Source organism: Micromys minutus (assembly GCF_963924665.1).
Source record: "Micromys minutus genome assembly, chromosome: 25".
NCBI classification, from domain to species: Eukaryota; Metazoa; Chordata; class Mammalia; order Rodentia; family Muridae; genus Micromys; species Micromys minutus.
In genome coordinates this window covers 5,151,012-5,165,543 of record NC_137960.1, presented here as the reverse complement: position 1 = coordinate 5,165,543, position 14,532 = coordinate 5,151,012, and the positions used below count along the sequence as shown (strand labels likewise).

At 42.8% G+C, this 14,532-nt stretch overlaps 1 protein-coding gene across 1 annotated transcript; it reads right to left on the bottom strand.

Moving 5' to 3' along the window:
- Positions 1-3,389: 3,389 nt before the first annotated feature.
- Positions 3,390-12,038, bottom strand: SRSF3 (serine and arginine rich splicing factor 3). The gene is made up of 6 exons (XM_080937656.1): positions 11,926-12,038; positions 8,962-9,169; positions 7,327-7,461; positions 5,127-5,165; positions 4,828-4,914; positions 3,390-4,733 (listed from the first exon to the last, which is right to left on the bottom strand). The coding sequence occupies exons 2-6, from the start codon at positions 9,165-9,167 to the stop codon at positions 4,706-4,708; spliced, it is 495 nt and encodes a 164-aa protein (XP_080793782.1). The 5' UTR covers positions 9,168-9,169; positions 11,926-12,038; the 3' UTR covers positions 3,390-4,705.
- Positions 12,039-14,532: the final 2,494 nt, after the last annotated feature.

The window sequence follows — 14,532 nt, the reverse complement described above, 5'->3', positions numbered from 1 at the left end:
CTGTTGGTTCACACTGGACACTCTCCTATGTGCTCCGGAGCACATGGCTTTAGGTTCTGTGGAAGTCTTTCCCACATACTACTCAGTTTTGGCCCCAAGCCTTAGTTTCAACATATATGACAAGGACCCAGCAGTGAGGCTCAAGCGACCTGGGGGAAGACACAAGTAAATTCCAAGCAATGCCCATTCCACTCACTCTTGCAGTTACTGTCAATGCTAACTCTGCTCCAGAGACCCATGACCTAGATGCACTGGCCAAAGGCTTTGATCCCAGGATTGCAGGACAGTATTGCCACCTAGTGGCAAGCTGGGCAACTGAAACCTCAATTTGTAAAACACTACTTATGGGGGAAAGGCTGCCTTTGAGAAAACAGTGTAGATATTAACTGCATGGAATACTAGGAAGTGCTGACATGTTTGGGATGAAACCCACAAAGTATGAAATACAAAACATACTTTAAGATCATTATCAAGGGCACTGGGTAGGTAAGTCACTGGGGCATGGAACCACCCATTGTTCCAGCAAGTTAATCTGATGGTAGCTCTTGAGAACCAATTTACTGGCATCTTACCAATTCAGCATCTGCTTGCCTGGCCATGTCCTTCACCTGAGCTCCAGTCCCCTCCTTGCTGGTAAGCATTCATTCTGTGCATCTCCAACTGAGCCAGTGTGATGACGTGAGCCCCTATCTATGCCCTCTCACATTTAGTAAGTTGTCTATTCTTTTAAGAACTCAAAAGGGGGGGGGGGGTGAGGGGCTGGAGAGCACCAACTGCTCTTCCAGAGGTCCTGAGTTCAGCAACCACATGGTGGCTCACAACCATCTGTAATAGGATCCCATGCCTTTTTCTGGTATCAGAATACAGCTCCAGTGAACGCATATAAATATTTAAAAAAAAAAAAAAAAAAAAACTCACATAGGGACTAAAACTTCTTATCCTTAGTGCAAAGAATCAAACAAGGTCTGGAACTTGTCAGGCAGTGCTGTTGCTGAGCTACATACATAGCTACAATTCAGTGGTAGGTGGGAAAAACACTGGGGCTGATGCAACAGCCATCTACTTGGCACAAGTCCTTGTTGTGAGGGCCTTTCACTAGTATGGTGGCTCCCTATCCTCACAAACTCCCTGGGGTTCAATCCCAAACATAATCTAACCCAAAATAATCAAGGACTATTGTGTGTTTTCTTGTACAGAGTCCAAAGGGTTGAGGCTGAATATCAGCTGATAAGAGTACTTGCCCAGCACTGAATAAACTACATGGGGCAGGAGGTTGTCTGGCTATGTAGCTGTTTTGAGGCCAGCCTGAGGGGAGACATTTTTATAAGCTGGGGTGTGGGTGGGAATAATCTTACTATAGTAGAAACGTGGCTCATTGCTTCTCAAGTACCTGGTGCTAACATACTCACTGTCCAAGCCATCATGTGACAAAGCAGTACATAGCTCACTAGCAAAACATACCATACTGGTGGCTTACTTTAAATTTCCTTCCCAGCACAAAATGGGAACTACTAAATGCTGAGAGCACTTCTGGTCTGTTAAGAATCCTTGAGTCATAGGCTCTAGGAAAACAGCAGCAGCCTGGACATCATAGTGGCTCATTGACAATACAGCATTAAAGATTGCCCAGCAGAGACCATGTGAGTATAGTGACATCATCTCTGAAAGACCTCTCCAAGGGGATGAAATCAGTTACCACTTCCTACTCTCTATGAGACTGCTCTTCCAGAGGTCCCGAGTTCAAATCCCAGCAACCAAATGGTGGTCCCTTCTCATGTGTGAAGATGAAGCATACCAGTCTCCAATCTTTTCAAGAGCTAAATCAGTATAATCTGGCCGTGGTGGCTTCATTTGAAAGTAACATGCCTCCATCCCAACTAAAGATGCTGCGATTGAATAGGGGAATGAGGAAGAGGCAGCAGTCTAGTACCAGTGGCTTAAGTGGTTAGCCAGCCAATTCCCTGTGCAATACTGATACCAGGCCCTCTGGAAATTAACTTACAAATCTTTAAAAGCTGTGGGTCTTGCAGAGAACCACGGCCCTTAACTACCCACTTTCTAGCCTTCAACTGTGGCCCTTCCACTCCTACCTCACCAGCCTGTAGCAGATACAGTTCATTTGTATAGTGCTGTAGCTGGAGACAGGCTACGTGTATGTAGGAAAGCTTTCTGACAACCAAGTCCAAGCCCTAGGACCAACATGGAGGCCAATAAGGCATTTACAAGTGACCCCTAGGTAAACAGATTGGGGAAGCAGGAATTAAAAGTGCATGGCTCAGCTAGGATGGGCCTTTTCTTGGACCCACACTGTAGGGACAGGGGTAGGATTCCCATCCCCCAATAAAAATAAAACCTATTATCTACAGCTTTATGGAAGGCTTGACAACCACTACATCCTTCAGAACTCCAGAGCAATGTAAAGTTGGCATTGATTACCACCAGATTGTTTAGATAAAAATATACTCCAACCCAGCTTTAAGTCAATATATTTAATAATAAAATCTTTAATGTCCCTCCCCAAAGGAAAACCAGAAGGCAACAGTCTGGCATTACAAAAATACACACCGGAAGAGATTACTTGTCTGATATCTAAATCCCATCTGGATTCAGAAAAGCAAAGCTCATTTAAGACAAGGCACTAAACCAGTGATTCAGAGACTATGGCTGTTTATTACCTATACTCTTCACTGCTAACAGGGTTAGCTCATTCTGAAACTGTAACAGGTCTAGCATGCTTTTAACATGCAGCATTTTAAACTTCTAAAACCAAAACCATTCCTAATTAAGTGGCATCATGCAAAAGTAGGGCAGAGATCAAGAAAAATACTAAGATCTCCCATTCAGCTTGATGCTTCAGTGCATGTGATCCAACACAGGGTGGAGATGCCATACTAACTATTAAGGTACTAGATGGTAAATGAAGGGCACCCACATCCTGCTTTAAATGCACATACATCTGAGGTGACCCATAATGGAAAGAGAATCCCAATTCTCAAATGCCTTTTCTAATCATCACTAAGTACTAATAATGGCCTCTAGCAAATACTTATCTGTAGCCATCCTTAGTATTACACTCAAAATAAAAGAGTAGCTAATATAACAAGGAGTAGGCTTCACCTCAATTCTGCCAAAGGACAAAATGACTCAGGGAATCTAAATTTAAAAATTTTCTTCTTTGAAGATGTGTACTTCTTTCAAAGGCTCATGTTGGAGCCTTCTGGACACAATTCTCTCCTTTCTTACTGAAACTTATTGTTTAAAGATAACAAATAATCCCGTGGTGATTTTTAAGTGTACAGAATGAACTTAGCAAAGATAAAGTCAGTACAGTAGAATCAAAGGGAAAAAAAAACACTATCTCAAAAGAACACATTTAAGGAAACTTAAGCCACAAGACTGTTGCATTATGATTTAATCTAATTGCACACAAAAACTGAAACCACAACTCCTCCAGATTTCTAAGAGAAAGGGTATGCATGCCTCCATATTCAACTGTGCATCGTTACAATTAACCATATATTGTGAATTTTACATAATGGATCAATTTGGAATCCCATGCAACACCTCAAGTTATAAAATGAAATTAATTTAAAAACTTTGTTGAATGGTTTCATGCTGAAGATCAAAGCCACTTTTTATGGGCAACTTAAAGAATTACAATATACCATACTGGTTGGTGGCTTACTTTAAAATGTTAGCCACTAACTGCCACGATCCTGACTTCAACACCTAAAAAGATGGCTAACTCTCATAGGTGACAAGCAAGGGGGAAATTTCTTCACCAATGCAGTGCCTGCCTCTTGGTTGTGTTTCTTACAAAGGAGGAACTGGGTAACCAGCTGCTTTCCTGGAGATAAGAACAACGGCAGCAGTGGGTTCACTGACCACTACACAATTATGCTAGTGTTTTATTAATTCAAAAGCACTTTACAAGAAAATATAAGTATGGCTTCCAATAGGAATGTTATACCTGGACTTGATACCAAGCTCACAGACTGAGTGTGCAAGGAAAAACAGGCTTTCAAGTTAAACAACAATTTGTAACCAAAACTTTTAATCCCAAGGATTCTCACAAACATATTACAAATGACATCACGGGAAAAAAAAAATCTTGCACAGTAACTGAGTTCAGCTCTACAATGTACCCTTAAACTGATGACAGTGGTATCTTACATTTCCAGATAAAGATGTTACAACAGCTCTGCATCCACATATAGTGAACAGGAAGGAACCACTTTGAAAACCTTCTGAGCGTGGTTCCTACCCTTTCCCTGTTGGCTGTGTTCACAGCAGCTTTGAAAGACTGCTTCACCATTTTACCCACAGTGCCACATCGTGTCTCCGCTACTACAGGAACTTTATTCACTTTCCGCCAGTTGCTTTATATCATTAGTACATCACACTTAAAACTGGGCAGGATCTATATTTATTTCAGTCTATGAAAAACTAAAATTCAAAGAAAATCCAATCTCGCTTAAGGGAACATTGTAAAGTAACAATTCTTGGTATCACATGCCTCATATGATCCATTTGAAACCATAGAGAATTACATCGCTGTCACTGTTCCAAGAGACAAAACAAATTTGAACAGCTAAAACATTTTAAAAATGCACCAAGCTTATGAAGTCTCAAACAAAACTTTAATTTCCTGTACATACTCCTGTCAAGTGAAGTTATTTCCTGTACACTTTCGCAAACTGGTCTTCTATTTCCTTTCATTTGACCTAGATCGGCTAAAAGACAAAAGACAAAAAAATTAAACATTATAGTACATAGTACAGAAAGATTATATATACGTATCTTCAATAGTTCAGTCACTCCTCTTACCTACGAGACCTAGAGAAGGATCGAGACGGCTTGTGATTTCTCTCACGAGACAGAGACCTTTCTCTTCTCCTATCTCTAGAAAGTGACCTAAAGCAAACAGAAAACATATTAGTTTATCAGAAATTCATGTTAAAGGCTGGCTCACTCTAATAACCTAATGCTGACTTTCACGATGTATATACTACCTGTGACTCTAATTATTAGCCAGTTATCTAAGTCTCATTAAACAAGTACTTCAGGAAACAGCTTAAAGGTATCAGAAGCTGCCATTTTTAAGAACAGGGTACCAAAACATTTACCTGCTCCGACTTCGGGAAAAGCTTCTCCTTCTTGGGGATCTAAAAGCAGAAACAGTAAAGTTAGGCTAATAGTCAATTATTGTATGTGGCGTGAGGCATTTCCCAACTTTTCAATTTCACTGTTGGGCCCAGTGAATGTGCCGGAGAACTGGCACTCATCGTCCAAAAGTAAAAAAAAAAGAAAAGAAAAAAAAAAGGCACAGAAAGATTAAGGAACAAAAAGCTCAAGTGAAAAGCAGGTATTCCAACCATGGATTCATTTTAACAAAGAATGCTTCACAGCAGATCTGTCCAATGCAAAACTTCCATGTCAAACTAATTCCACTACCCCAAACACCACACCAAAATGTAGTCCCACAAGTAGTTCCAAAAACAGTACCATAAACCAGTATTTGGAACCCATGCAAACCTTTAAGTCTCTAACAAGACTTAAGTCCCAGGTGGATAGTGTAATTTTGTGAAAACGTGGTAGGTGTAAACATCGATGCCATTTAGTGCTACATTAGAACTGCATTTGTGATGTCACATTTAAGAGTGTGTTTAGGCTTATCAAAATTACTGTAGCTTGGCCCACACTTCACCCCCATTTTTTTTTAATTTTGAAAACTGTTAGTAAAACCATTTAAAGGTGATAGGATTTAACAAAATTTTGCTAGGAAGAAAAGCTAAAATCTGTTAGAGATATTAAATTTTTTAGTTTGGCATCTCACACATGCACATAAGTTCACTTGAAGGTCTAGTCACATTATGCGTTCCCTATCACCCTTAAAAGTTGTTTCAAGCAATATATTGTACGTTACCATTCAATTATGCACAGCCAGCCTTTGATCCAGAAAAAAGAATTACTTTAAGCCGCTTACTCCTTATTTTTAACCAGCAGTAAACTGTATAAGCAGGAAAAACTTACTAGTTTTGGGTTTCAACAAGCTAGAAATGGTGAGGTGAGGCTGCCGGACTGACGGCCAGGAAGAATTTGCTGAAAAGGTTTTGCCAGATGTTGCGTTGGATTTAGTTGGTTGGCGAAGGGGGTGTTGTGGATTTTTCCTGCTTTTTTGTTAGCCGAAGGCTGCTGCTGTAGTTGTAGTGAAGACATTTGGTAAATAAACAGCTGAGCTGATTGGCCAGGAATGTGTGGGCGGTCGAGGTGGCTGCTGCCGATTTGGTTAAGGTTGGAGAGAAGGCTGAGAGAAAACAGCATGCTCGGGAACCAAAGGGCGGTGCAACCTGACGACTGGCCAGCCTGGGTCATGTGAAACGACACCAGCCAAGCTGAATGGGGCGCGCTGGTCACATGACGCTGAAAGGGCTAGTTGACTGGCTAATGCAGATTCAGAGGGTGGTGAGAAGAGACATGATGGTGACTCTGTAACGGGGTTCATTTTTATTAATAGATGGACCAAAAAGCACAAAAAAAATGAAAAAAAAAAAACAAGCCATCAGTACAACCATCTATTAGCTAACAAATACTCTTTATTATGATGGGCAACAGTGTGTTGTTTTTCAAAATAGCAAAAGGGGCAAGATTTGAACTCCTATCTCCTAGGACTTCACTCACCTGTAAGAGGTAAATTCAGTCCTACAGAAACTATTTTAGAGGCTTGATTTGAGGAGATGAGGAGTTTGTATCCAGGCAATACTGCCTGGTCCAAGAATGATGCCATTTCAATCATAAAAAAACTGAATTCTCTCCTATTTGGGGTTCAAGAACGGATGACTGGGAATACTTTTAAGCCCCCTTTATTGGTCAGTGATTTAAGTTTGTTTCAGAAAGATTTCTACTTTACCAGTTGTAACATTAAAACAGCTGCCTGTTTTGATAAATATTACAATTGTGCTAGTAGAAAACACATTTGTGAAGAGCTAGTTGAATGTAATGTTGATCATTATGGAGCCAAGAAATGGAAAAAGGCCTAAATTGAAGTAAAAGGGAAGACTTGGAAAGATGCAACTAGAAGATGAACTAGAAGACAGATCCAAGATAGAAGCTACTAACTACCAACATGAATAATACACCTACAGACAAAAAGCCAACACTCAGCACAACTCACATACCCCAAACTACACCCAGCAAATGTTTTGCAGAAACCTCCGATGTCCACAGTAAGTTAAAACCCACCAACAACCTTAGGAAGAAATACCTGCTCCTACTAGCTACTCCATTACACCAATGTCTTTCTCTAAAAGGTCTTCTCTCAAGTACCTGCGCCGAGGTGGAGGACTCCTCCTGCGGTAATCATCTCGGGGACGACGACCCCAAGAGGGAGGCGGGCCACGATTCCGACTTCTCTTTTCACCATTTGACAGTTCCACTCTTACACGGCAGCCACATAGTGTTCTAAAGAGAAAGGACACTAATCACAAAGTTGATAGCAGTAGTCCTGTATCGACCTCGCCATATTTCAATCTAAGTTTGACACTCTCAAAGAGTTGCCCAGACCTGTTTGCTCTAAGGTGTTAAATTTGCTACTCTTTACCCAGCACTAGGAAGTTAGTCCTAGGCTATTGATTCCCTATTAGGTAGTTAAAAGTACTAGCTGTTTTTGCAGACAACTCAGGTTTGATTCCCAGTACCCACATGGTGGCTCAAAACCACCCGTAATTCTAGTTCCAGGGAACCAAACACTTTCTGGCCTGCGACTAGCAGAATACATACGGTACAGACATACAGACAAAACATACATTAACACATTAGTGTTGATTTTCCCAAACGGATTCTGTGTAGGGCTGTGTTGCAACTCATTCTATAGACCAGGATAGCATTGAATCAAGAGATCCACCTGCTCTGCCTCCAAGTGCTGGGACACCACCTGGCTATTTAAGACATGAGACCTTCCCCCACCCCCAAACGGGAAAAACACACACAGAGAGACAATTTTTAAACAATGTTTATGGAGCCAGAGATGATGGCTCAGAGTTTAGGCGTACTGACTGCTCTTTCAAAGGTTCTGATACCACATGGCTCACAACCAGCTGTAATGGGAATTGATTGATTGATGGCCTTTCTGGTGTGTGTGAAGACAGCAACAGTGTACTCATGTACGTAAACAAGTCTTTATAAAAAGAAAATAAAAAACGCCTGCATATAAAGGCCATGTACTACACACGTGCCTGAAGAGATAAGATACACTGGAACTGATGTTACAAATGGTTGTGAACCACCACATGGGTGCTGAGAACTAAGACCAGGTCCTCTGTTCTAACTAATGAGGTATTTTTTCAGCCCCTGAACCACTTTTAATTGCTGAGCTCAATGTTAACTGTTAGTAACTACAGTTCAAGTGCTTTTCATGTTATTTCTACTGTGCCTTGTTCCCTTGAATTTTTCATTTCTCAATGTACTTCTCAGGATTTTAAGGTATTCTGGCTTTTTTTATATTACCCCCCCTTCCAATACAAGAAATTCCATCCAATAACATCCAGGCATGGTTTGGTTGATTATCCTCTCTTCATTTGCCCAAAGCCACAGAGTTAAAAACTGGCATATTTGGGCCACTGATGATAGACCCCAACAAGTTTTCATTACTGGAACTTGTAGGGACAAACTACCTATCCTACAGCTTCAGGGCTACAGTTGATCCTTTTCACTGTGGCCTATTCAGATTATTCTTACCTTAACTTGCTACCTAAGCAAGACACCCTGAACAGGTCTCTTAATTCCATGTGCTGGGACTTCAGATACAAGCCCACACCTGGTGGCACAAGTCAGTCCCCAAGGCTCCAGTACACTGCCACTGTGTAAACAATGCTCCAAAGCAATTTCCACTGTAAATCTAAAACACCAAAAAGCCACATGTCCTAGAAAATTTAAACCAGGTTAGCTATCTGCTAACATTACCTTCCATCTAGCTCTCGGACAGCATCAGCAGCATCTCGGGGATCCTCAAATTCGACGAAAGCAAAGCCAGGAGGGTTCCGAGCAACCCACACACTTCGGAGTGGTCCATAATAGCCAAAAGCCCGTTCTAATTCAGTCTTGTTCCCATTGTTTCCAAGATTACCTACATAAACCTTACAGTCCAAGGGACAGGAATCACGATGCATTTCTGTAATAAAAAAAAGTCCATACACAATATTAATTTATTCAAGGAATCTGCAGTTGAAAACATCCTAGGAATTTTAAAAGTAAAAAAAAAAAATTATTAGAGAATGTACTCTGCCTCTCACCCTATTCTTTCCACTCATAATCCCTAAGAAGCCAACAGGCATAAAAACTGAATTTGAGGTCGGCCTACATTTAAGTCTCAGATCAGGCCACATGTGGTAACATGTCTTTAATATCAGCTCTCATGCAGTGTGTAAGCAATTCTGAGTTTGTGGCTAGTCTGGTCTACAGAAGACGTGCCAGGCTAGCCAGTGCTAGAGAAATCTTTCTCAAGATATTTGGAAGGCAGGTGAATTTGAGTCAGATCTCAGCCTACTCCCATTTTCTAGGCCTGCAAGGGCTAAGGGATATATAGTGAGACTTAAAAAAAACAAAACAAAAAAACTGTCCTGGAACTGAGAAAAACACAGAAGAATCAATTATCACATTTTCTTTTTAATGACAGGGTCAAGTATCCCAGGCTGTCCTTTAATACCTGTGCCAGGCTCCATTAGCCCTGTATATAATATACAGATGAGGCTTGACTCTTGTTTAACTTCAAATTAAACAACCAAATAGAATGTTAAGTAGTGGCCTACATCGGACTTTTAGTGCTCACAATTCAGAGTTCAAGATCAGCTTCTGCTACAATCATTTAATATTGTTGCTTCCCATTGCCACACAATAGTTGGCCCTAAGAAATTACAGCATGAAATAGAAAGATGAACATACCTTCCTTCATAAATTTGAATGAACCACCAAATTTGGGCCAAGCAATATATAAAAATGCCTCTATGTGCCCCCCCAAACAAAACAAACAAAAAACTAGCCTGAATTAAAATGCAAAACCTTAAGTCTCAAACTTCCTTAGGGAGGGGTGTAAGAGAATAAAAGCACAGGAAACCATGTGCATCTAAATTGAACTATAAGACACACTGTGGAAAAACCACGAATCACCTGACCTTCACTGTGGTGCATATTACCACCGCACAAAACAAAATGTTTTAAAAGACTTTCTTCCTTGGGCAGGTCCTGAAATTCTAGTCTTAAAAAGCAGAGTAATTAAGATCACAAGTTTAAGGCCAGGCAGAGCTACAGTTAAGTCCTGCCACAATTAAATGCTCCCAAGATACACCGCCACAAAAACTTCCTTTACTGCCAGGATATTAATACCACCCACCTTTTTCTAAAGACTTGCTTCCTTTTTAAGTCAAAATTCTCCAAGCAGCCAAACCCTGTGTTGTGTTTTAAGAAAGTGACCAGGCTATCTTTCAACTCAAGAGGTCCTCTGGCTCTTAAGGACTAGGACTACAATTGTGTGTCACCACACTTGGCTCCATGTGTTTTTCAAACCTATGTTCAGTGGTGGGGAGCCTGCCTAGCATGCAACTTAAAATCCCCATTACTACACACACCCAGCATTAATACAGAAGAAAATCTGCCGTGGTAATCCCAAGGAGAAGCAGGTCGCAGGCCAGAATACTTAGCAGGGAGTTAGCTCTGAGAAGGCCAGGGCTAAAGAAAAAGAAAACCGGGATCTGAAGCATAGCCTGGGCTGTATGAGACTTTATCCCAAAAAAGCACATCAGGGCGGTGGTGGCAAACATCTTTAATCCCGAGGAGGTAAATGACCTGAGCTGGAGACCAACCTGGTCTAAAAAAATTAGTTCCAGGACAGCCTGGGCTACACCGACAACTGTCTCAGAAGCAAAAGAACAAAAATAAGTATCTTGGAACCACACAAAGGTTCCACAACATCGTGGATGTATTAAAAACTACCACAACTAGTAAAGCATGCATGCCTGTGGCTCACTGAGTTAGAGGAGTTACAGTTATGAAGTCAGACTGGTAAAGTGACCTTATCGTTTAATAAAATAAGTGTATAAAAGTAAATCTTGAGTGGTGCTAGAAACTAAGTGCCCCGCACCACATACTCTAAAATACTTAAAAGAATTTTTACCAAAAGGACACTTATACAAGAGGATACAGAAAACCTTGAGAACAGTCTTCGTCTTCAACTTAACATTTCCTAAGTGAAAAACCTATTTAAGTGAGCTATTTTAAGTGTCTTCGCTACTATACACCATACTGTTCTAAAACTATCAAACTAAAAATTTTAGTCTAGGCACATCCTATTTTGCCATGACCCCACCCTGTGCCCAAGACTCAGTTGTGCAACTAAGACATTCCGCAAAAACTTAAAAAAAAAAAAAGACAAATGAAACTCGACCCACCATCCATCCCCGTTTTTCACACCTGTTAAAAGCACAAACAGGTCAAAGAAACCTCAACTTGAACCAGAATTCACATTAACACACAAAGCCCGATTACCAGAGTTTTAAGGCAAAAGACCTGGTTATAAAAACAAAATTAAGACACTAACCCCCCCCCAAAAAAAAAACGGGAGCAAGGGGGAAAAAAGGCGCCATCCAACTAAAGGCCGCGACGTGAGAATTCGGTTAGAGAACACCCCCCTCCGCACCCAAGCCCGGAGCAATCCCTCCCCGGAGGCTTCCTCCAATGGATAAAAGATAAATCCCGGATTTATAAGCCTGGAAACATCTCCAGCACTGCCCGGTGCCCCAGCCGCCGCCCGGGACCGAACGTCACAAAATGGCGGCGGCGCCCCTTTGTCTCAACCTGGCGCCGCCATTGCGTCCAGCCCCACCTCAACTCTGCGAACCTGCACCTCCCTCTCTCCGTTCGCCGGTCTCTTACCGAGATCCTGGATTCAAAAGGCCCAAGCTCAAATCCTAACGCTCCGACAGGCCCACCCGCTTCCCTCTGGCTCTGCTCCCACAGAAGCTCTAAGTCCCACGGCGTCCACGAAATGGCGGACCACCACCGTCCCCCTCGCCCCATTTATAGCGCTCTGTTCTGTCACGTGGTCCTGCCAGTTCACCCAATCAGAGGTGGCGCGGACCGTGACGTCAGGGCTACAAACGCTGCGAGAAATCGCGGTTACTGGGAGCGCGCGCCGGCCGTTCCGTCAGGTGGGTGGGGTACGCGCGGTGACGCGAGCTCGCCGCCGCGTGCCCGCCGGTCCCGGAGATGCCGCGCGCGGCTGGGCCATTCCCACGAGCCGCGCCGACCCCTCCTCTCCTCCACTTCCGCCTGAGCTGCATCTGGATGAAGCTTCCCGGCCTGCGCCGCCATTACTCTCCAGCGAGGGCGGCTATAGCCTCAGGCTATGATCAGAGTGGAAACGTGCACGCTTGCTCCTTCGTTGTCTGGCATCCATGTCCAGAGCATCGCAGGCTAAGGCTCCTGAGAGTCGCTCTCAAGGTCACCGAGCTGTGGGCGACCTGACTGGTACCCCATGGTGGCTGTCTCGGCCCGCCTGCAGTGTAGAGCCTGCAAAGTTAGCCCAACTCTTGTTTTCCCGCCTCTCGCCCAAACCGCGCGCGCGGCAAATGCGACTTGGTGAGGCGGTATGAACAAAACCAGACAAACGGTCACCCGGACCACTTTCACAACAGGAGAGGAAGTCTGCGCACGCAGCTCCGCCATGCAGATGCTAGGAGGGGCACTGCAGCCTTTGTAAGGGCTTTGCTCTGGCTGCCAGGCCTCTGGGTCTCCCCGGGCTTTCACGCACAGACCCCAGAATACCCTCTTGTGACCAGCCACAAAGTTATCTCCGTTCAGGATAGTCTGATTTATTGCGGAGATTTAGTTATTTCTGCTTCCAAGAAAAGTCAAAATATTAACTCTAATGCCTTAGTAAGACAATGGGGAGGAGATCCTAGTCCAGAAGGAGGGAAGCTCGTTGGAGGCTACAGTTGTTAAACCTGTTTGTCTTGCGGCCTTCAGAAAATTCTAGTAAAACATCATATCCTAGATTTTTTTTCTTTCTGGGTTAGCCATGCCCAGTATAGCCGTAATGGGGCTGATCTGAAGCCCTTTAGCCTTTTTTTTTCCTCCTCCCTGCCCCATAATCTCAGCTCTTAGCCCGCAGGAACGGGAGTTGAAAGTTATTTTCGTACATTTAGTGAGTCCTAGGCCAGAATGAATTTCATGACATCCTGTCTGAAAGCAAAAAAAAAAAACCTGATTATCTAATGACTTGTCATAGTCTCTGTTCCTTTTTTTTTTTTTTTTTTTTAAATAAAGCAAGTAATGGCTACCTTCAATCCCAACACTCAGGAGGCAGAAAGCCTGTGGATCTCTGAGTTCAAGGCCAGCCTGCCAACCTGTTCTACATATTTCCAGGACAGCCAGAGCTACTTAGAGAGACCCTGTCTCAAAAAGTAAATATTAATAAAAAATAAAATTACTGTTGTGTGGGTATATGTATGGGCACAGAGGGTTTATTCTCCCATCTTCATTTGGGTTCTAGGGATTGAACAAGAGCATCAGGTTTTCAAAGCAACCTTTTGATATTGTTTTGATTTTGCTGGGTGGTGATCAAATGCAGGTCCGTCCCCCTGTGTGTGCCACTACCGCTGAAGCCACAGTCCCCACCCCAACACCCAACAACAGGGTTTCTCTATGTAGTCCCGGCTGTCCTGGAACTCATGATGTAGACCAGGCTGGCCTCCAACCGGAGGAACTGGATCACACTATAGCACACTCAGACAGGTAAGGGCTCCCCCACCCCTGCCACACACCCCCTTTCCCCACAACTCCATGCCCAGCCTTTCCTAGTCTCATCTCCTCGTGGTGACTGCTTTCCCACTACATAGAGAAGTGTGAGGGCCTGAGAGCCCTCAGCTGAGGCAGCTAAGCCTCAAGCCAGCTTCCCAGGATACAGGCAGAGTAGGCTGGGGAATTGATCTAGGCTGCACCATCTTAGTCAATAACCAGTAAGTACCTGTAGCTGTTTGGTCACAATGAGTTGTACTTTAAGTGTAAAGCAAACAGATAAATAAAAAAACAGAAAATACTGGATTTTTGAAGACAGCCAGAAAGAAAAGAAAAATGCAAGATGTCCTCATAATTTTCCTATTGACTCCTTGTTAGACAAAGATTTTTGAGAGATGTTGTGGTTTTGGGATTTTCAACTTTATTTTATTTTATTCTGAGACAAAATAAATTTATTTTGAGTGGTACATGCTTTTGATTCCAGCACTTGGAAGGCAATTTAATTTAATTTTGTTGCAGGTCTTACCATGTAGCGCTGGCTACCCTGGAATTTACTCTGTAGACCAAAGATCCATCTGCCTCTGGAGTGCTGGGATTGAGGACTTGCACCATGATACCTGGCTTTGTTTTGGTTTGGTTTCTTGTTTTTTTAAATAGGCTCTCACTATATGGCCAATTGTTGCAGTAAATATTGAAAAATAAAAAACAGTTTATCTTTTTACCAGTCCATATGTCTCACTCCTC